This window comes from Benincasa hispida, chromosome 6 (genome assembly GCF_027475165.1).
Source record: "Benincasa hispida cultivar pf3 chromosome 6, pf3_genome.v1.1, whole genome shotgun sequence".
Classification (NCBI taxonomy): Eukaryota; Viridiplantae; Streptophyta; class Magnoliopsida; order Cucurbitales; family Cucurbitaceae; genus Benincasa; species Benincasa hispida.
In genome coordinates this window covers 8,038,083-8,061,133 of record NC_143483.1, presented here as the reverse complement: position 1 = coordinate 8,061,133, position 23,051 = coordinate 8,038,083, and the positions used below count along the sequence as shown (strand labels likewise).

Genomic DNA, 23,051 nt, shown 5'->3' with positions numbered 1-23,051 from the left:
AAGGATCGAAACACACATGAACAAAAGCCGAAGACGCTGGGTTGGTTTATGCCCTAACCTCTTTGATGGAGTTCGGTTGGAAGTCCAACAATGGAACCTTTTGGTCAGGATATCTACAACACTTGGAACGAATAATAGAGGAGAAGTTTCCCGAGTGTGGCCTAAACCAGAATACCATCAAATGCAAGATTAGAAGTTTGAAGAAACAATATTTGGTAGTGACGGAGATGTTAAATCAATCAGGGTTTGGATGCAACAAGGAGTTTAAAGGCGTTCAGGTGGATAGGGAGATCTTCGGCGTCTGGGTTCGAGTAAGATTTTTAAAATATTAAACAATGTACACCGTACCTGTTTTTGTATAATTTCTAATATTGCTTTCATATACAAATGCAGAGTCATCCTAACGCGAAGGGATTGTGGAACAAGCCATTCCCCTATTACGATGAATTATCAAGTGTATTTGGGAAAGGTAGGGCAATCGGGCACTATTGCGAGCCCTCAATGGTGATGGTGTCAAATTTGTTCCGGGAAATGGAAGACGATATTGGGTTAGGATCATAAGAATACCCTACCCCTGATAATGAACAAACCCAGCTGCCTGAGAATGCAATGAAAGAAGATCAAATAGATATGTCCACGGGAAGAGCAAGTGCACTAGATATTTCCACCGACAGAACAAGCGTATCAACGGAGCTATCGAGAGGGAGTAAGAGGAAATGACTCACATTCCAGAATGAAATGATCAACATCATGAGATCAATCGCTGATATGCAGTCAGTGCACATGGACAGACTCGTTGCGTGGCAAACCGAGAAATATGAGATGGAATTTAGACGTTGGAAGGAGATAGTTCATGTCATATTTGGCATTGAAGAGCTCACTGAGGATGATAGATATGACCTAATTGATATAATTGACATGAGCATACAAAAAACAAATCTCTTCCAAGTTGTACCAGAAGACAAACGGCTACGATACTGCACACGCCTACTTGCTCGAACCCACTAAACTGGCCACATAATATTTCAACCTGAAAACATGTATTTTGTGAATTTGTTTTTTGAAACGGCCATATGTTCAATCGGTTGATATTATTTTTTTGATGTTCAGAACAATGTTACTTTACTACACTATCACATTCTCATCATCATTATGAAATAGAACGTAATTATTCTATATACGACTTCAGTTCCAAATATACAGTCCATATTATATAAACATAAACTATTAAGTTATCTAGTTATTCAAGTTCATGAGTACAATATGTGAAATAATAATGTTCAGGTAGCAGATTCAATATACATATATACAACATACCAATTCATTAGTAATTGAGCAGCAATATAACATGTATTTTGGTGGTATGTTTTACAGAATGAAGAGAATTAAAATTATTACAGTTTTTTTAAAAAAAATCATTGAAAATAATCTATTATGTTTTACAAATTGAGATAAAAAAAAAATTTGAAATTGTCCAGTTTGTGTCATAAAAGATTTGAGAAAATAGGTGTACAATTGAAAATTAATCAACAATAGCAAAATAAAACAAAAAATAATAAATAATAATAAATAAAAAAAACCAATCTCATTTACAAAAACTCCATCAGATATCCCAACTCAACTCAACTCTGCACTCAAACACAAACTTCCAAACTCAACTCTGCACTCAAACACAAACTTCCAAACTCAACTCTGCACACCAAACACAGACAATAATTATCAACTCAACTGAACTCTACACAACAAATACACAATTTAACTCTTCATCTAATAATTACCAACTCAACTTTATATTTTTATCACGCACCAAAAGCCCCCTAAATCACAAACTCACCAAAAGATGTTTAATTGTTTTCTTCTATCCAATGTTTCCAATCTTGTTTTTTTTTTTTTTTTTTTTTTTTTTTTTTTTTTCAACTTTTGAGAAGAAACTCGACTCGGTACCACATGTTCTCCTAGAAAATAAGTAAACAAATCAATAACTCAAACAAGATTGGAAAACATACAATATGAAGGAATTCTTGCGGAGAGTTGTGGGCATGTCAGGTAAGATTAAAGACACATATTAAAAAGCAATTCTTGACACCATTATTTTTATAAATAGTTGAGGCTACCAATCATGTTAGTCTCCAATCAAATATTATATACAATTAAAGTTCTCATAGTTTCAATTCAATTAAAGTAACAAAATTGCAACTAAAAACATCAGATTTAGGGCAACTTAGATGAAATATACAACTTGAAGACACTGAGTTGAGACTACGTACTGTCAGCAAATTCTCCCTATTTTCTTATATTGTTGCCGACACCATTCTCTTCACATCCATAATATGACTGCATCTATAGCAAACACATATAACATAGAAACAGATCTCACAAACTCACAGAAGCTAGTCTAACTACTTACTAACATCATTAAAGAAAAAAATGCATACAAGACCTTCAATGGAAGTGGGGGAGGAATGTGAGCAAAAAACATCAGTTGTGCCCTTACAAGAGGTACAAGTAAAGATTTCCTTGGCGTCTCATTCCTAAAAAGAAAAAACTAAAACATTATCAAGCTTCAGTTCGATTACTGCTTTCCTCAAAGCTTATAAATACGAAAAAACTAAAATTAAAATAGGAACATGAAGCCATGCAGAGGAGCAATCTTAAGGAAGATTTTTTTTTTTTCAAAGAAGATGCCAGAGAAGCCTCGAGCTCTTCAACCTTGGAACCCAACTCGCTCAACTTCTTTGTCACAAGATAAACTAGAGAAACCATAAAATTTCAATAGTGATAAACGCTTAGGGATCAGAGAAATTGAGAGAGAACCTAGAGAATGAAAAAAAATCTGAAGTCTTACAACATATATGATGGCGGAGGTAGAGATAAACGTCAATGTGACACTCATGGCAATTGTCGACCACCTCGATTTCGCGGTGTAGGAGACCTTAGTCAAAGTAACAAGGGCACTCAACAGGGCTACAACCATTACAAAATGAAAGGAGAAGAAGAAAGGTTAAAAAAATTCTTTGATTGAAGCTTTAGGGCACAAATAATGAAGTGAGAAGAAAGGGGAACGGGAGGAGAGGGAAAAAGGCGGAAGGGGGAATAAGGGAAGTGTAGTGAGGGAAAGGGATAAATTTTTCTAAAATATGAGCGCACGAAAATCCAAAATTACTGCCTTTCTTTTTTCTCTCTCTTTCATAGCGTATTTTTTCACATGCTATACTCAAAAGCTATCATAAGGGTTATTTCTTGTAGTGATAAATTTTGAATGAATACACCTTTCGTTAAGTTTAAATTGTATAAATTTGACATTAAATTTTAACGTTGGAAAAAATAGATCTAAATATTAAAAAAACAAATTTAATAAAAATGCATATAGATGATGTAATTAAACTAAAACTAAAAGTTACATATAGATGATGTAATTATGACACAATAAGATATCTTATCTCATGAGTACAATTCTGATGTGATTTCTTCTAATGGACTGACTTATGTAGAAGAAAAAAAAAAGAAAAAAATATTTTATATAAGAATTACGGACAGAGTTTTTTTAAAGAATTAAATAAGTATTTAATTAAAAAATGTATTAAAACAAATTAAATATTTTTAAAGGGGAATACCAAACTCACCTTACGTTCAAGGCCTGCTAATGTGGGTGTTTTCCTCACCAAGCACCATCTTGTCGAAGCGAATTTACTAATATACTCAAACACAAAACACAAAATATTTTAATAATCAAAGAAGATTGATCTCCAAGTTTGGAAGAACCAATACAATAAAAGGAGAATAAATATAATAAAATAGATTAGGAAAAGAGAGGAAAAATAATAGTTGGTTGAGATTTTTAATTTAAAAAAGATTTGAACCTTTTTTATATATATAGAAGATTTCTCTACAATTTTAGACTTCTCTCTTCATATCTTCTCTAATCTCTAAAAAATATTTTATATGGACATGTTTGAACAAAATGAAATAACCACGAAAACACGATTGAACTTTGAAGTCTCTATCAAAATCGATTTTGCTCTCAAGTTTCAATTATCAGTTCAAGCAAATTTTGCCTCAGAACTTTGCACATATCACAGGTCGGTAGAATACTCTATTTCTCTGTACTTTTTTCATATATGTTACTCTTCTCTTTGTCATTTTAGTGGGAATAGAAAAAATGGTATTTGGGAAGGAACATGTGACTCGTGAGATAGTGAAACACTACATCTAATCTGCATTGAAACTTAAATCTCATGGTTCTTCTATTTCTTTTCCTTTTCTAATGAAAGAACATCTTAAAGACAAACTTTTTACTTCCAAAAACTTCTCAAAGTACACTATTAACAAAGAGCTTCCCAAAGCACACAACTAATTTAATCATAAGATAGCAATATCTCTCCATCAAAATTTGCAAGGCCTCATTTTGATCCGCTTCAATATTTTTATTCTGAATAACAGTTTTTTTTTTTTTTTTTTTTTTAATTCCTACTATCTATAGAAAGGTTTCTTTGATACTAAGAACTTTTTGTGACATCATATAAAAATGAAAATTGACAATGTGATTATCAATTTCTTGATTTTTATAGATAGATCATAAAGGGTTGTGTTTTTTTGGTACAGGATTGTGTTGTTTTTATTTGGAGTTGCATTAGAAAGTAAGTTTTTTTTCCACCCACCTATTCATTGATACATGATTTTTTATTTTCTTTCACAAATAATATAAACCATTAAAAGGGCAAAATAGGTATTAAAGGCAACAAGGGAATGTAAATATTCTCCCTTATTATCCCTTTTAATATAGTATAGATATAGATTATAGATTAACTGTAATATACAAAAAGAAAAAAGTGTTTATGAAATGGAAATATTAGGAATAAATTTAATTCTAAGAAACAGAACAAAATTGTTTAGGTTGTTAAGCAATTTTTCTTTATTTTTTATTATTCATTTATGTTTTTTTTTTTTTTCGGTCAAAGGGCAGTCTATTTTACAATGTTGTTAAAGAAAATACTTTTTGTGTACAATTCAAGAATTAAAATGTAATATTTAAATATTCAATTGAACTTGAACTATTAATTTTTAAGCTTCATTCAAAAGAAATTACATTAGGTTACAATTGTACTCTCTAAACCATCATGAATTGACCTTGATAAATGGTTTGAACGTGATGATTTAATCATTATGGACAGAAAACTAAGGTTTAATATCCTATAAGTTTCTTTGACACTCAAATATTAATCGAAGTGCCTGTAAACTGACTGAAACATTCATGGATATTAAGAAAAATTTTATTAAAAAAAATATATATATATACTTTTAAAACCATTAAAGATTAAACTCCAATTTTCTTCTAACAATAGGAACCAACTTTTATACATATAAAAAGATATAAAATACTTGATTTCTAAGAATCCAAGGGAGACAGAGAACTTTAAAACCTCAACTTTTTAAGGATCTCTTTCCCTAGTTAAAAAATTAGTAAGGCTATTCAATAAACAAGATAGATTGGCCTTTTCAAAAATAATAATAATAATAATAAATATTGGTTTGATCCCATGACTATGAGACACGAGCTTCACCTTTCACATTCATTATTTCAGCATGCTTTTCGAAAACTCGTAAAACTAGTTTTTCTCGATCTACATCGATCGAGATCTACCAACGAGTTCTAAAAAAACATGCTAGTTGTGAAAGGTGAAACTTAAAAGGAATTATTTCCCATTTCTCTAGAAATTTCCCATATCTTAGTGGTGGTTGATCAAGTGAAGCAAGGTTCATTTTCAGACAAATGAGAAGAGCCTTGAGGTATTGATTCCACAGGTAAATGGAATTTTGATAAAGCAAAAGGATGAAACAAATAAAAACTGAGGCTTCATTTACAGAAGAACACAGGCAAGTTATTTGCCAAGAGGGTCTTCTTACAAACAACTCCAGAAGCATCAATTACAAATATCACATCTTCAAAGAATGAAAGCTTCCTAGAAAGCAAATAAGCCTCTTGTATTTGAGATAATAAAACAAAACAGAGAATCACATCCATGAACAATTTGAAACCAGATGATGCCATAATCAATAGTGATTTCCAAACCTAAAAACAGCTAACAATTAGTTAAAGTTTACATACTCATCCCAAAAAATTTCAGAGACTTTCTGTTCTTCATCAAATCAGCTTTATTCTCCATCTTTAAAGGTAAAGGAGGAGTGAATGTAGAACCTCCATGGTTACTACTAATCTTCCTTCTGTGGTTTCTTTCTCCATCACTGACCTCTGAAGATCCACCATCTCCATGAGCTTCTTCTTCATCCTCAGCTTCCTCAGAAAACTCCTTGATCTCCACTGCTTCATTGCAAGTATCCTCCACAAGTTCATCACTTGAATCCCTTTCATCCAAAACACCATAATCTTCATGGGGACTATTGCTACCTAAAACTCTAGATAAGTTTCCATTCTCAGCAAATCTAACACTTTTCTTTACTCTAGGTTGAAGAATTTGATGGGCTTCCGCAAGATTCCGATTTCGGGTTTGATTTTTGTCTTTGATAATGATTCTAGGGGACTGCTCCTCCTCCTCCTCTTCCTCCTCCTCATCATCATCATCAACATGGTGAAACCTTTTAGCATTCAAATCTTTCTCATTCTTCTCAAAAATTCTTGAACGCTCACAAATCTTTTCAACTCTGCTCTTTAATTCCTCTATAGTCTCTTTCTGATTATCATAGCTTTTATGCTTAGGATTAGAAGAAACCCTAGATTTACTAACATCTTGACCTAACCTCAGATTTTTCATTGCCTTAACTGGAAGTCCGTTCCTCTTCACAGCAAAGTTATCAATTCGTTCCAAGAACTGAACCAAATCTCTGATGAGGGATTTCTTGCTGTCTTTGACCATTGGATCACTACCCTGAGAAGAAGATCACAGAAACAATCAATTACAATAAAAGTAGAAGAAAAACGGAAGGCACCCACAAAATTTCTTTTACCTGAATGGAATCGAGATGGAGAAGAAAATCCATTATTTTGAGAGAAATGGCTTTACGATCAAAATGGAATCCATTGGACAGCGACGATTGAAGAGATTCAAATCTAGACTTGATGATGGCGAGATCTTTAAGCTCACTGAATGCTCGGGATCTCCGGACAAGGAACGCTCGAAAATGGGTCTGGATTGTACTGGCAGCAACGTGCCGGAGAGATGGGGAAGGAAGATGAGAACCAAAAACACGAGGGAGAGAGGATTCTAGAGCTTCGATGCGGGAGAGAAGAGATGAGACAGTAGAATGGTGGAGGACTTGAGGAATTTCTTGCTTCTTCTGATTTTGGGGATTGAGAAACTGATAATGGGATTGAAATTTTTGGGAACGGAGAGTTGGGTAGTGGTGAAATTGGGCGGATTGAAGGATTTGAGAAGCAAGAGCTTGAAGAAGGGGGTCGGAGGGAGACGGCGGGAGCTGGTGGGTTTGGAAGCAGGGAGTGGTGAAATCTCCGCCGCCGCAGCAACAGGCGGAGGTAAGATGGGTCCGCTGGAAATGGGGTTGATGAGGATGGTGATGAGACGCCATTAGAGGCTTGAAGATTGAAGCTTGAAGATTGATCAGTGAGATAGGGATGGAGAATCTTCAAGGGTTTGGGGTTTTGGGGGAAAATGGTGGTCTTCAATTGAAGAACAAGAATAGGGAGCCACCACGATGGATGTGTAAGAAGGCTGGGAAAGGGACTTCGATTTTGGCGATCCTTTTGTTTTTGTTTTTGTTTTTTGTTTTTTGCTTTTTTTTTTTTAACCTAATGAATATTGTTTATAGTTTATAAATAAGATAAAATATACCCACATGTGCGTAGTAAAATGTGGTGTCAATTACTTTTTTTTCATTTCCCTTCCCTTTGAAATGGAGTTCATGTCAACATAAGGCAACAGTAAATATAGTAAATTCATAATTATATGTGGATGTGATAAAAAACAATCCAATTATATTTACGATTTTGATCCATTACAATTAATCTATTGATAAAATTCCATTATGATTATATTATTTTCACTCTAACAAGGTATTCTTATTCTTATTGGATTAAAGAGATTGACATTTTTTATATTTTACCATCATTTATAAAAGATATCAGACATATCAATAGATAATATCAATGTCGAATTTTTCAATTTAGAGTATATCATCAAATAATTTCATCCTTGGTTGAAGGACAAGGATGTGTCCAAAATGTTTCTTTTCAAATAAAAAAAGATGAGATAGTAAATTTGAATTTTAAATCATATTAAAGGTCTGTTTAGAATGACTTAGAAAAAAATGTTTTTCAAAAATTCATTTTTTATTTAAAGACTCTTGATAATAATTCCTTAAAATAAAAACACATATGTTTTTGACAACTCTTTCTCAAAAGTATTTTTGTATACAAGTTTGTTTGGTTTATTATATATTAAAAATGTTTTTAATAATATCAAATTAATATACAGAAATTTGCCAGTGGCAATGGTGGTTGGAGTTTGACGACAGTAGTGGTAGGAGTTTCTCATACAAATTAGAGAAAGATTATCAATTAACTCAAAATTCATTTTTCTAAAAATTGGTTTCAATTGTTTCTCTTAAACCAACTTATTTTATAAATTTATTTTTTCCAAAATTCATTTTGAGTGGTTCCCAAACACTTAGATTTTTTTTTTTATAAAAAAAAAGGTTCATTTTTAAAATTAATCACTTGAAAATATATTCCAAACACGCTCTAATTATGTTCATCAAACTATGTAATAAGTAGATCGGGTTAATCTTTTTACCAATGTTGATGCAAAACTAAGTTAGATTTCTTTTGTAATAAAAAAAAATATATATTTCTTTTTTTAATAAGAATACTTTTTTAGTTCAAAAATCAAATGGAAGGGAAAGAGTAAATAGCTTAATCAATTAAATTGTGCTTATGTGACATAATATTCAAGCCAACCTAATTGGTCGTTTATACTATTTTATGATTTATGTCCATTTCTCGTAGTGTAATCCACTTTTTTTACCTTAAAAAAATGAAAAAATAGATAAATTAGAGATCTTTATACCATTTTACAAAAGTTAGTAGGTACAAATAAATAAGGGAACATCATATGAAGTTTGGATTTGAATATCCAATATTAAGATAGATAATACATGTCAATTATCATTAAATTATGATAATTATTTCAAATGGTAAAACTGCTTAAAATATTTACAAAATATAGCAAAATTTTGTAAATATTTTGATTCATTTTTCTATATTTAAAAACAACCCTTGAATTATACTCATTTCATTATGTTTTTGTTGGATTCTGATTTTTTTTGTGAGTAGATGATTTAAACATTTTAAACCAACAAAAGATAAAAATACCTTTTCTAAAGTTTGTTTTCAAATAAAAGAAAATTAGTCAACTTATTTACAAATATAACAAAATTTTACTATCTATCATAATAGACCATGATGAACATCTATTAATATCAATGATAGATGTCTATCACACTCTATCACTAATAGATAATAATATTTTATTATACTTGAAAATATTTTTAACAGTTTTATCATTTAAAACGATTAATGTTTTTTTTTTCTCTAAACAAGTAATTCAAAATAATGGGTCATCTTTCTTGAAGTAAAATTAATGGAATGTCTTTATGGATGTGATTTGGTTGGTGGAGTAGAGACACGAAAGAACTATTTTATCAATTTAGAGCATATATTTTTTAGTCTTTGATTTTTAATTATTTATCATTAAAAAAATAAAAAAAAATAATAATAACCACAGTTTACTTGGCAAAAAAGTACTCTTCAATCTAAAACTCATTTTTATAAAAATCAATCATAACATTTCTCTCTCCTTTTCCCCAAAGACAATCACTACAAACTAAAGAAGAACACCAAATCAAAAGACAACAAAAAGAATAACCATTGAGAGTAGGGAGTATATAGGATAAAAGACATCTACTCATTCAAAGTCGGTTTCATAAGAAAATGTACTAAAATTTTGTGTTGCCGAAAGGCTAAAAATCACGGGTCCTACATCATATCCTCAATCAGATACGACACCTTAGAGACGGAACGTCGTTCTTGCCAAGGTTGGACAGTTAAATTTCACTAAAATAATTTCATTAGCACCTGAAGTATTATAAGATGAGACCGCGGTGATCATGTTATTTAAGAGATTAATCATCTCAAAATAGTTAGATTTCACAATGATTTTTTTAAGATCGGACGTTTGGAATAGCTACATAAACCCTCGTTAATTGCCAAAATTTCAAGATACTTAATCTCAAAGCATCTTGGGATAGACTTCATACCAATAAGACGAACACGACCAAGGTGATTTTGGAGCACCCATCCCAATCCAACCATCTGAAAATCTGACGATCATCTTCACTAAAAAAAAAAAAAGAAAAGAAAAAAACTTGATTTGTGTAAAAAATACATTTTTTTTAGAAAGAAGCAACAATACAACTAACTATAAAATCACATCAAGAGACACAAACGAAGAAAACCACTTAAGATATGGTACGTAGAGAGAGTTACTTTACTCTTCCAATGCCTTAGACGTACGAGCACATTGTAACAAAACTCCAAATGAGAAAATATGCTATTGCCCAACTCAAATATGAGAGATAACACCTCCTCACAGAAGAAACCAAGTTTCAAAGATTATTTCAACCCTTACCTTTTGCTTTCAACTCAGCCATCAAAGGACTTAAGGTAAAACTCAAACAATCCATGGCTTAAATTAAAGCTTTCAAAACAACATATGAATTATGGCAAGGACTCTAAAGCATTCGGTCTTTTCAAAAATCTTGGTTGAAACTTTTTAAATCACAAAAGTTAATATATAAGACCTCCAAAAATTTTAGAGGTTGTTTAGAAGACTGGAATGTGATCAAAATTACTGAGAATCTGAGGGATGTTGAAATACGTGAAGAATCGATGGTAGAATGGAAATGAGATTGTGAAGCGTAAAAACGGTGGAAAAAATGGTTGATTGAAAACTATGGGAACGAAATGAGTTTGGTATTTTAAATCGAGTCCAAAACGCTCAATCCAAACATGGGTTTTGGATTATATTATATTACAAACTCATTCCATAACCGCCCCAAACAATCCCAATTAAGTTGATTTAATCTCTATATTTTAAACATTATATAGTAAAATCTTAACTTTCATCTTGTATAAGTTCTTTTTGTTAAGTACAACAAATGAAAGTAAGGGGATTCAAACCTCCAACTTATATGAAGGTAATCCATGCCAATTATAGTCGAGTATGTTCACTTTTTATAAGTCGTTGTCATTTACTTGGCTTTTTCTTTCAACATGGAAGAGAGTGATTGAACCTTTTAATTTAATTAAGGTATGCTCATTTTGACTTACTGTAGTAGTTTAAGCTTTATATGAAGCATTGATTTTTTAATTGAAATGTCCAAAATCAACTTATCAAGTAATTTATAATTAATATATAATTAACATGTTTTGTAAGAAAAAAACACATAATTAACATGTCATGTACATATGAAAGAAAATACCAAAAAAACCATAGTTCAGTAGACATCTATATATATTAGCGATTATGAAGCCAATGGTTCGAATCTCTCGGCTCCTATTTTACTAAAAAAAAAGTATCTAAAAATGGATGATTTTAATTTATAAGTTACGAGTCTCAACTTTACAAAACTTTTGAGGTTAAACTTATAATTTAATCGAATTATAATATTGATAAATTAGTAAAAGGGCAAATTTGTAATAACATCTCATCGTTGGGCCTCTTTTCTCTCAAGTAGCCATGGTCACAACGGTTGCTACGAGAGTAAGTTAAATCCATCAAAACCAAGCTCCAGTAGGGTTAATCCAACGGTCTGCAAATTGAACACAATTTCAAATTTTAATCGAACGACCCACAAATACTAGCCGTTACACAGAGCGTTTTCTCCTCAACGTTCCATTTTTCCCCCTTCGTTTCGAATATATCCTTTCGATTCAATTCCTTTCGGTTCTGAAGACAATCGAATTCGACCCCCCCCCCCCCCACCGGCGGCGAAAAATTCTTCCCATTTTTCGATCTGTTTTAGTCTCGGGCAAATGGATTCGATCGGCAAGAACGGCGGAACAGTGACCCCTTTAAAAGATTCAACGGGATCTAGATCGAAGATGATTCAAGAAGTTTCGAGGCATTCCGAGAATACGAATCCGAATGTTAATGATTCGATTAGCCCAGTTCCGAAGCTCTCGAAATCTTCTCCTTTGATGAAATCTGCAAAGACGGCTCAGAAATCGGCTGCGAAAAACCCTAGTGTGGTTTTGAACTCGCCGAAGTACAAGATTCGGGAGAGGAAGTTTGTAGTAGCGAAGAAGAATTCAAAGAAGGAGAAAGCTGGGAAATCTAAGACTGACTGTAAGTGTGAAGTTAGAAATGGAAGTGATGCGAAGAAGTGTTTGTGTTCGGCTTACGAGACACTAAGAGCTTCTCAAGAGGAGTTTTTCAAGAATCAAAATGGTGGAATTGGGGAAATTAGGGCTGAGATTGAACTTGAAGAAGAAATGGAGAGGAAATTGATTATTCAAGACAGGACTGAAGCAGAGAATCATGTTGTTAATGGAGAGAACGAATCACCCGAACGAGCGAATAGTTCGATGATCAAGAGAAGAAGGGAAAGGCTGTTAGAGACAGCAAGGAATAGTATTCCAGAAACAGGATCTGGGAAAGTAAAGCATTTGGTAATGGCGTTTGAGAAACTCAGAACTATACAGGTTGCAAAAGAGAGTGATGAGAATGAGGAGAAGCAACTAGAAAACCAAGAGAAGCCCATGAAAGGAAAGAGCAAGGTGATGAAATGGGCACTGCCAGGATTACCTCCTCCAAAGGTTAGTGAATCATCTTCTTCGTTTAGCCCGTCGGAGCTATTTCTGACATTGGAAAATCTCGGTTTGGATTCTCGAGTTTCAGTTTCATCTTCTTGGGACGGATCCCGTGGAAGGTTGGTGGCTTAGTTACTTTTACCACATTAGTGTATATTTGAAGAGAATGAATCCATTTTCTTTTGTTATTATAGGCTAACTCCTGGTGTTTTCTTTCTAACTTCAGTATTTCAAGCAGGACTTCCAATGGGGGTAGAAGAAGCAGAAGAAATGTAAGTGAAGACTTACTGTGAGAAGATCATTGTTAATGAACTGTTGAGTGAACTGATTGGTAATTCTAATGATTGTTTTGATTTTCAGAGCACTGAATCTGCAGGCACAATTGGTGGAAGTAGGTGGAAGAAAAAGCAGCTGAAAGTCACTAGGCAGAAGCCATTTAAGCTCAGAACAGAAGTAAGCAAAATGGGAATATACCATGAAAATTTCAGCTAAATTCACAAATTCACAAATTCACAATCGTTTCTTTCTTTGTTTCTTTTGAATTTGCAGCAAAGAGGAAAGGAGAAGGAAGAAGAATTTCTAAAAAGGGTACAAGAAACAATGATAGAGGAAGAGAGACAAAGAATACCAGTTGCTCAAGGTCTTCCATGGACAACTGATGAACCAGAGGTATAATCCTTTTCATGTGTTGAACTGAACTTCAGCTCTTGAATGCTCCATTAGTGCTTAAAAGAAAAATGCCCATATCCATTTGCAGTGCCTTGTTAAACCCCCTGTGAAGGAAATTACAATACCAGTGGATCTGGTTCTCCACAGTGATGTAAGGGCAATAGAACGCGCCGAGTTCGATCATCAGGTGGTTTTCTGATCTCAGGAAAGAACTTCTGTTAATCCCTTGTGAAAAGTAAAGTAATATGATATATGGCCTGCAACTCAAATTCATAAATCCATGTTTGTTTTTGTTAACGAGAAGGTAGCAGAGAAGTCGTCTGTGATAGAACAATACAAGATGGAAAGAGAGAAACAACGGAAGGTATAGAAAAAAAATATGAAATGGCTATCAATTAATTCATATTATGTGTTGATTTGTTTGGTTTTTATGATAACTAACAGATGGCTGAGGAGGAAGAACTAAAGAGGTTGCGAAAGGAATTGGTTCCAAAGGCACAACCAATGCCTTATTTTGATAGGCCCTTCATTCCTAGAAGGTAAAGAACAAAAGTTAGTTTAAATTTCATTTTCATTTGAGAAACCTTGAGAGAAGAATGTCATTAAAAGGGGCTTTTTTGGTTATTAAAAGGTCAGCAAAGCTTCCAACTATACCTAAGGAACCAAAGTTTCATATCCCACAGCAGAAGAAGATAAAGTCCTGCTTGTCATGGAATGATATGAGCCATTATACCTTTCAGTGTCAACCATGAAGAAGAAGGGAGACTGAAGAAACAACTCTCTTAAAATTCTGTGACATAGTGTTCATCTTCTCTCTCTCTCTCTCTCTGAATAAGCAAATTTGGGTTTAGTTTTGTTGGGTTAAAGTTTTCTGATTGTGTATTCTTTGTGAAAGCTGATATATAATGATGACAAATGAGGCAACCGATTATAGTTGCTTGGCTTACACAGAAATAATGTGTCATTTGTTAAAATTAATTTTATATTTTGTATTCAATAGTTTTATCTTCAGGTTTCTTGAAATTAACATACCTATTTTTGACACTTTATCACTCACAAATATCTAACCTTTTAATTTTGAATCCAACACATCTATGAACTGACGTTTTCAAATATGACCTATTAGATTTAAAATTAGATATATTAAGAACATGAGAAATTTCAAGATTCAAAAAAACAAATTTCATATTCATCTTCTTAAAGCTTAAGAAAATGTTAAGGGTAACGATCTTTCCGAGTTGAGTGGCTTGGTGGATGAGATTCTTTCTTTGTCTGAGGCTCCTCGTGCATCCTCTTTCGCTTGGTGTTCGAGATCTGCGAATGGGGTGGCTCACTGTTACTCGTACGACGGTGACTTTTGGTAGTTTTAGGACTGATTTTGTTATTCCCCTTCTTCCCTCTCTGAAGATGTGTTTAGGGACTCTTTTGTGTTACCGGTTTGGTTCTTCTCCGTTATCTTTGAGGAGGCTGTTTTAATAGTTTTTTTCCTTTAAAAAAAGAGGAAAAAAAAAAGGAAATTTTAGATACTACTTGTTAATGGTTATATTGTTTTTATGCTTTGTTTTAGGAAAATAAGCATATATTACTCATCTCACTTATAATTTTTTTTCTAAAAATTGTTCTAAATAATCCAATCAAATTAAATATTAGATTCCTATTTAGTAACTATTTTGTTTTTTGTTTTTAATTTTTGAAAATTAAATATATAGATAGTACTTCCAGCTCCAAATTTCTTCTTTTTTTATCTACCTTTTACCAATTGTTTAAGAAATCAAGCCAAATTTTGAAGGAAAAAAAAAAAAGTAGATCTTGGTAACCATTTCATTTTTTATTTTTAGTTTTTGAAAATTAAACATATTTCCTCTCCATTTTTACAACGATTTGCAAAAACAACTTTTTATATAGTTTTCAAATTTGTGTTGGCTTTTTAAACAAGATAATAAGGAAGAAATTTGAAGATAAGAGTATCTATGGGTTTCATTTTAAAGAACCAAAAATAAAAAACCAAATGATTATTAAATGAAAACTTGCTTTTACTTTTTGAATTTGACTACAAATTCAACCCTTGCACTTAAAGTAAGATGCAAATCATTGTACCAAATTGAAAGGAAATATGCTTAATTTTCAAAAACCAAAAATGAAAATGAAAATCTCATTTGGTAACCATTTCAATTTTTAAATTTTGAAAATTAAGTCTATTTCTTCCACATTTCTTACCATGATTTACATCTTTCTTAAATAAAAGGTTGAATTCTTAACCAAATTCCAAATTCCAAAAACTTTTTAAACGCTACTATTTTTAGTTCTCAAAATGAAGAGTAGATAACAAATGAATGTATAAACTTAACTTTCAAAAATAAAACAGTTCCCAAATGAGACCAAATCAATTACCAAACAGAACCTAAAATAAAGCAATTATTAAAATCTTGATTTTGTTATTGAAATTACATGAAGGTGAAAAAGCATAATAAAAAAATGAGGTAACGAAGGCCTAAATTACTTCTTTAATTTTACGTTTTTTTTAATTAAAAAGGAATTCACAAGAGCCTAAATGAATAAATCCAAGTAACGGAAGTTAAAAAATTATACCATCAATTGCAGAAGATTACAACAAAGTCGAATTCATAAATCTCAAGCTCAAGCTCTAATCCTAATTCACAACATTTTCATTATTAAATTTCAGATTTTATTATAATTAACAATTTGTTGTTAACGTTTGATATTTGATACGATAATCCAAACAGTTGATATATTACAAAAAATGAAAACACTCTAAGTAGACAAACAGCAAACTCTATTGATAATCGATATGATATGTCAAAAAATTACTACAGAAGGTCCATTTCTCAGCATCATACAGGCTACTCCTGATAATAATTGAAAAAACATATTTCATCCTAAAGACCCATAAATAATGACCAAGGAAATGAAAATGAACTTTTAAACCATATCCAAAACCCATGAAAACATGTGAGTAAGCTTAGCTTCATTCTGAATATCCAAAATTTTCAAGGTGGTATCTCATCAACAAACACACAAATCTCTCTTCATCAATCAAGGGGCAACAACAATCCGGCCAGCAACTTGGTCAAGATCGCGTCGACCGCTTGAAGTGATTCTTCTACCACTGCAAACACATCCAGAGATAAAAAGATATCAATCAACAACATCAACCATGATCAGATTCAATTATAACTTTAGTTCAATCATTAAGTTCAATCAGTTGGCATTAAACTCGAAACATCAGAGATGCAAGGGCTAAACATATAAGAACTCTGTACTCACCCCTTGGGATCAACATCAACAATGTTCATTTCCTGCAACTGTTGTAAAATATGACGGGCGATAGCACCACTGCTTTCGCAGAAATGTGGAGGGCGACTACCATTCCTTTTGCTTCCACCATAAATCCGCTTAAAAGCCCCCACACCAAGTCCACCCCTCAAATAGATTTTCCTAGCCATGCTTGCTGAATGAGTTTGAAAAGGTGATCATGAGACGATGAATGAAGGCAGTAAACATTTACAAACATATTAGCAGCAATTCATTTTAGTGAATGAAAAGAGAGAACCGACCAGCTCTCAGATAATACCAATCAGCATCATAAGGTGCCAATTCTTTGAATCTTGCAGTCTTAACTATATCAGTCCAAGGGGGTAGTTCAACCTGCTTGGCAATTATTGAATAGAATACCAAGTTAAAACAGATCCTAGTCGATTCATTAACGAACAAGGAACATATAATATCCACAAGTTATAACATGTCAGGAACAGAATGCCCACAATTCATAGTAACTGAATTAAAATCATGTAACAAAACTAGGGGCATTACGAAATCAACCAACTAGACTGGTAAGAACGAAGTATTCATCAAAGGAATTGAAAGATTCATATAAATCAGGAGCACATTACGATTCTAACAAAAACTGGATCAACCGAAACCCTAAAGCTCCAACAAACCACAGAGAAACAAGCCTAGCCATAACTCGATGAACAAAATTGACATCCTAGAATACTCTCATCAATCCACATTAAACTTCTGTAAGCTACCAAATCAACAAATGCTAAGTACAGATGGAAAAAACGATACCTTTCCGGATCTCTTGAGATGAGCAGCATAAGCTTTGACGAATTCGTGAGGGGAGACGTCTTTCACAGTCTTCGCCGTCGCCATGGTTGAGCGAGTGCAGATGATCGAGAGAGAAAGAGTAACCCTAGGGCTAGGGCTTCCGCAGCGTTTTATATTAGTTGATGGTTCAGTTGGGCTTGGCCTGTTACATTTTTGGGGAGAAAGTTAAAAACTATAGTTGATTTTTTAAATAATGACAAAAATGGGATATATAGGAAAGAATTTTTAAAAATAGGTGGGAATTGAAAGTATTGATAAAAATACGATAGATTTGGTGGGAAGAGAAATCGTGTACATGGTATTAAGCTTTAATCCAGTCAACACCACATCATCACAGACGGTGGATTGGTCAACCACGTACTTGTGGACCGGGTCCACTATTACTTTTTCTTTTTAAAATTAATTATATATTTAATTGTAAATTATATTTTCTTTTTTTTCTTTTTTTAATCAATTTAAATGTTTATTTTCTAATTTTAAGTAATCCTCAATTTTAATCAATCAAAAAAAATTGTGACTTCACTTAGTACATCTCAGAAGATTTACGATTAGTTCTTTAATTTGAAAATAGAAGTTTATATGAAATTTAAAGACGACCCCTGGTCCTTACCCCACATGGGTTGTCTTCATGTGCCTCTAAATTAGTTTCGCCCTGTTGTCGTTGTCGTCTACGACAAATACGTCTTCAATTAGTATTAGCAACATTGAATCGTCTTGCTTGTTGATCACACATTGAACCCAACTCTAGTAAATCGTGTTGTACTGAATATTGTTGTACTTATTCGATAAAATTATTTTGTACGATGAAAAAAATAATATTAAACAATATTCATATCATATATTTGGGAAATGTCTGATTTTAAATCTCTCGTAATAGTAAACGTCATCATGTGTGATAAATCACCTTGTGATGAATCGTACCAGGAAAAGTATCGTCTGATACAGCTGGTGTATTTTTTATTTCTCCCTGTGCACAACGATCATGTCGTGCATGACAGTAGGATATATATTTCGCATGAATTCGACGTCAATCTTGGCCATGCTTACCTCTTAAATTAATCTAGTATAGTTCTAGGAGTGTATAGCACAATGAAGGTACCATTTTTCGCAAACCAAACTGTCTCAACACACGATCTTGATGATATCACTCTACTATATGGAAGCATATAAGAGGGCTAACGGTCAACTAGATGTCTTGACCATCACGACAGTAATCAAGTAATGATGACTAAATATCTTGCATGTATGGCATCTAATTAATATGGCAAGAAAATAAGATAATTATATACCCAATTAATTTGACCAAATGTTTTAAATATTCATTTATATATACATTTGTTGCTTGATTGTGCATCAGTCTTTCAAATATTTTTTGGTATACTAGCAACATATTTGCTGATTGTTCAGAGGCAGCTAATATACCAATCCATTTAAAATTATAAAAAAAATACAATTAATTTATATTCTTACATAAAATGATAATGAAATAAATATATAAATGAAATAATACCTGACACTAAGTGGACGATGACGTAGGGCCTGTAACTGGACTTATGGTGCTATAATTGAAAATCTATCATAAGCGCATACATGTATCAGCGGTCCCACTATTTCCAACGCTTGTGCATTGGTAACCCGACAAAGTTCTCTATAAAGCCATGCAAGACAGGCACCACCCTATGAGTGCGTACTAGCATGCTCGAAATTAGACAGTGGAGGGAGAAACATGAGATGTACTAGAGTGTTCGACTTGTTAGCGAACAAAAATCCTACAATAAGCTGCATAATGTATGCTCGTGCATACCTACGTATGTTGATGTCGTCGGCATCGAGAGGTAATTTTGGAAACTGGGACGCCAACCACGGGATACTCAATCTCGAGCCTTTCAGATTATCTGGTAGAACGTCCAAGAGCTCGTCACAAACAATTTTCCAATTATATTGTAATGAACCTGTCAAAGGTTCTTCGTCCACTCGTAACACAAATTGAATGGTAACATCCTGCAACGTAATCGTATATTCCCCACAAGGCAAGTGAAATGTGTGAGTTTTTGGTCTCCAACGCTCAATTAATGCAGTAATGAGGTGTCAATCAAGTTGGATAAATCCGATCTGTGCAACCCCAAGAAAACCAACATATTCACGTAGGGAATAATATGTGGATCAAATGAGATAGAATGTTGTGTAGATGCCTCCTTTCTCCGATAACCCAAAACTACAGTAGAAGAATTATCCCATATTGATTGTGAACGATAGGTATTTTATTGATATAGTTGTACAGGATTAGACAGACCGGGCTCCATTACCTAAGAAGTTTAAATTACATTACATAACAAAATTACATTAAAAACACAAGTAAATAAAAAATATATATAATTACATTAAAAACACAAGTACATAAAAATATACAATTACATTAAAAACACAAGTACATAAAAAAATACAATTACATTAAAAACACAAGTAAATAAAAAAAATACAATTACTCATCTCCTCCAAAGTTGACACTCATTCACATGTTATAATTAGTAATTTCCCAATCTATTTGGATGAAAATATCTGATAGTACTAACTCAAGATCTTGTTCCTCACTTCTATCATTTTTAAATAGATTCATCAAGTTCAACATCAATATCACTATCTCCATAATTTCCAGGTTCAAGAATAACTAAATCTTCAGGACGCATCGACATGTTTATTCAAATTTTTTCAACTGTTATAGTTGAAAAAAAATATGTTAATACGACAAAAAAAAAATTGTTTCTTCCTTTTAAAGAAATCAAAATATTTTCTTAAATCAACCCAACAAATAGCGCAACAAAATAGCCCAACAAAATCTATAAAATATATATTACAAAAATTGAACAGTCCAATTACAATATATATATATATATATAATCAACCCAAATCTATAAAGTATACATAAATTTATATCTAAATCAGCCCAAATCATATAAACAAATCATCCCAAATCATACATAAATCTATCTATAAAGTATACATAAATCATATAAACAAATCTATACATAAATCAGCCTAAATCAACCCAAGTATAAAAATTTATAAACAATTATATAAAATCATATAAATAAATATATAAATCAACCCAAATAAACAAATCTAGGAAAAAAAAAATAAAGAAAAAGTTTTACCTAAGGCGGATGGCTACATAGGGTAGATCAGCTCACGGCGGCGACAACAATAACAAGATCGAAGATGGAAGACGACGGTGAGATGGCGATCGGCGGCAGTGAGAGAAAGTAAAAGGAAGAAAATGTCTCGGATGGGAAGAAGAAGAGGAAGTGCACGGGTTTAAGGACCACTAAGTCGTGTACCCGATATATGACTTAGGGTAATCGTGGATCCCATCCACGATTACCTGATCAACGCTGCATAACTATCCATGTGGTAGTTTGTGCATGCATAATCGTGTATTGGGTACACGATTCAGTGGTAATTGTGTACCGGGTACACGATTACAACACCTATTTTTGACAATATTTTTCACCCAACCCTATTTTTGTTAAGAATTGTTAAAATAACATTATTTTAAAAAATTCCATTTTTGGATTTTCCCCTCGATAATAATTAGATTATTTTGTGATAAAAAAATGCTCTTTATTCTTTTTAAATTCTTAAAATGATAAATTTTGACCAATCATGAATTGACATGTCATTTCTCAAATTAATGATAGAATTATATCTTATTAAAATTGAGATAATTATTAGTTGACATGCGTCCTAAATTGAAGTTGAAGACAATAAGTCAATGATTTTGGTGAGGTCCCATCTGTCTTCATCATGCTCGTTCAATTGAAGAAGCTAGTTGGGTCCAACTGAATCATAATATTTGAGTCCAAATTCAATTGAGCACAAAAGTAAGTTCTTTTGACCCAAACACCAACCGAACCCAAACTTCAATTGATTAGGTGCAAGGGTCATTCAAGAACAAACCTACATTATCTCATGGAAACACTATACATATAGGAGTTCCCTTCAATTCAAAATTTAAGACTCCAAAGATAAATGACATAGAGAAGACTATACAATCCTAGAGAATTCAAGTTCTTCAAGGAGAATAAGTTTTCTTCCAAGATTTCAATTTAAAGAACATATATTCCATTTTCTAACTGAAGCATACACATTCACAAGAGAGAATAAAATGATCAAATGTTAGAGATCGAACTCTATTCATATAAAATCAATATAAACTCATGTTCAACTCTAGGAACTATGTCTTTTTGGGAAGCTCGTGCAAACTATAGTAATATAAAAATATAGCTTTGAAAATATAGTGAAGAAAAACATGTATTTATGTGTATATATAATGAAGGAAAAACATTGTCTGACAAAAAAAACTATATTTAATATAACTAACATGCAAGTTAGGAAAATAAAAGAGGAATGGATTGGTATCGTTTACCTCTTCGTTGTACACGATAGAGTCAAGGAGCTAAGCAATAGAAAATGTGTTGAATCATTTACCTATTCGTTGTATAGGATAGAGTCAGAAAGCTAAGCGATAGAGACAATCGTTTACCTATTTGTTGCACACGATGGAGTCTGGGAGCTAAACGATAGTGAGTGTATTGAATCGTTTACCTCTTCGTTATATACGATAGAATCAGGAAAAACTAAACGATAGAGAGGGAATTGAATCGCTTACCTCTTCGTATTCAATGATTGCTTTGGAAAGGGGAAACCTGCCCAATTTATACACTATTCCCTATTTTAGGGATACAGAGAATTAAAAAATTATGTAACGAATGACTAATGGTATGAGGACACATGGTCCAATACATAGAGAAAGAATATTTGTTTGTTATTACTCAATCCTAACAGAATTCTGAAGCACTAAGGGAATACTCCTTCATGACTCATCTCAATGATATGGCATTCTTCAACTGAAGTGTTTTCTTGACTCTTCCTTGATTGCTGACGTGGCATAATCTCTAACATCCTCTTTCAAACGTGTAGAGAGTTCAACTATCCCAAGTTTGGACCGTAAGTTGAAAAATTGAGAGTGTGTCAACGGTTTTGTGAGACAATCAGCTAAGTGATCTGATGAAGACACATACCTGATTTCAAGCTTCCCTTTAAGGACTAGGTCTCAGACAAAATGGACGTCTATTTCAATATGTTTGGTCCGAGCATGGAAGACAGGGTTGTTGGCTAATGCCCCTGCACTAACATCGTCACACTAAATTATTGGTTTGGATGAGTGGAACTGCTGAATCTCGCTTAAGAGCTACTGAAGCCAAACGATTTATGAGGCAGTGTGTGCAAGGGGTTGGTACTCGATTAAACTGTTTTCTGTTTCTTTGAAGACCATGAGACAAGATTTTCACCAACAAAAATACAGTAAGCAGTTACTGACTTCCGGTCATCAATGTTTGCTGCCCAATCTGCATCT

At 32.8% G+C, this 23,051-nt stretch overlaps 3 protein-coding genes across 4 annotated transcripts; 1 reads left to right on the top strand and 2 right to left on the bottom strand.

Annotated features, from left to right (window-relative positions):
* Positions 1-5,831: 5,831 nt before the first annotated feature.
* Positions 5,832-7,774, bottom strand: LOC120079001 (calmodulin-binding protein-like protein). The gene is made up of 2 exons (XM_039033155.2): positions 6,964-7,774; positions 5,832-6,884 (listed from the first exon to the last, which is right to left on the bottom strand). The coding sequence occupies exons 1-2, from the start codon at positions 7,540-7,542 to the stop codon at positions 6,099-6,101; spliced, it is 1,365 nt and encodes a 454-aa protein (XP_038889083.1). The 5' UTR covers positions 7,543-7,774; the 3' UTR covers positions 5,832-6,098.
* Positions 7,775-11,788: 4,014 nt separating this feature from the next.
* Positions 11,789-14,521, top strand: LOC120079582 (microtubule-destabilizing protein 60-like). 2 transcript variants are annotated; one of them, XM_039033814.2, is made up of 8 exons: positions 11,789-12,960; positions 13,068-13,113; positions 13,202-13,294; positions 13,391-13,510; positions 13,599-13,697; positions 13,815-13,874; positions 13,955-14,049; positions 14,142-14,521. In XM_039033814.2, exons 1-8 carry the CDS (start codon positions 12,065-12,067, stop codon positions 14,260-14,262), a joined length of 1,530 nt encoding a protein of 509 aa, XP_038889742.1. In that variant the 5' UTR covers positions 11,789-12,064; the 3' UTR covers positions 14,263-14,521. The 2 variants fall into 2 exon arrangements, with proteins under 2 accessions (XP_038889742.1, XP_090170705.1); XM_090314579.1 differs by lacking the exon at positions 14,142-14,521 and having other exon boundaries at positions 11,983-12,960; positions 13,955-14,053.
* A 1,766-nt stretch (positions 14,522-16,287) lies between these two features.
* LOC120080049 (small ribosomal subunit protein eS19x) lies at positions 16,288-17,836 on the bottom strand. The gene is made up of 4 exons (XM_039034591.2): positions 17,600-17,836; positions 17,086-17,176; positions 16,796-16,979; positions 16,288-16,637 (listed from the first exon to the last, which is right to left on the bottom strand). Exons 1-4 carry the CDS (start codon positions 17,681-17,683, stop codon positions 16,565-16,567), a joined length of 432 nt encoding a protein of 143 aa, XP_038890519.1. The 5' UTR covers positions 17,684-17,836; the 3' UTR covers positions 16,288-16,564.
* Between the last annotated feature and the right edge of the window lie 5,215 nt (positions 17,837-23,051).

Excerpts from the sequence above, each read along its gene's own strand:
- LOC120080049 (XM_039034591.2), bottom strand. The coding sequence starts at position 17,683 with ATGGCGACGGCGAAGACTGTGAAAGACGTCTCCCCTCACGAATTCGTC. Across the intron at positions 16,980-17,085 it reads TTGGTATTATCTGAGAGCTG|CAAGCATGGCTAGGAAAATC; the intron begins GTCGGTTCTCTC and ends AAACTCATTCAG. Across the intron at positions 16,638-16,795 it reads GTTGATGTTGATCCCAAGGG|TGGTAGAAGAATCACTTCAA; the intron begins GTGAGTACAGAG and ends ATGTGTTTGCAG.
- LOC120079582 (XM_039033814.2), top strand. The coding sequence starts at position 12,065 with ATGGATTCGATCGGCAAGAACGGCGGAACAGTGACCCCTTTAAAAGAT. Across the intron at positions 13,114-13,201 it reads GTAGAAGAAGCAGAAGAAAT|AGCACTGAATCTGCAGGCAC; the intron begins GTAAGTGAAGAC and ends TTTGATTTTCAG. Across the intron at positions 13,875-13,954 it reads AAAGAGAGAAACAACGGAAG|ATGGCTGAGGAGGAAGAACT; the intron begins GTATAGAAAAAA and ends GATAACTAACAG.
- LOC120079001 (XM_039033155.2), bottom strand. The coding sequence starts at position 7,542 with ATGGCGTCTCATCACCATCCTCATCAACCCCATTTCCAGCGGACCCAT. Across the intron at positions 6,885-6,963 it reads TCCATCTCGATTCCATTCAG|GGTAGTGATCCAATGGTCAA; the intron begins GTAAAAGAAATT and ends TCTTCTTCTCAG.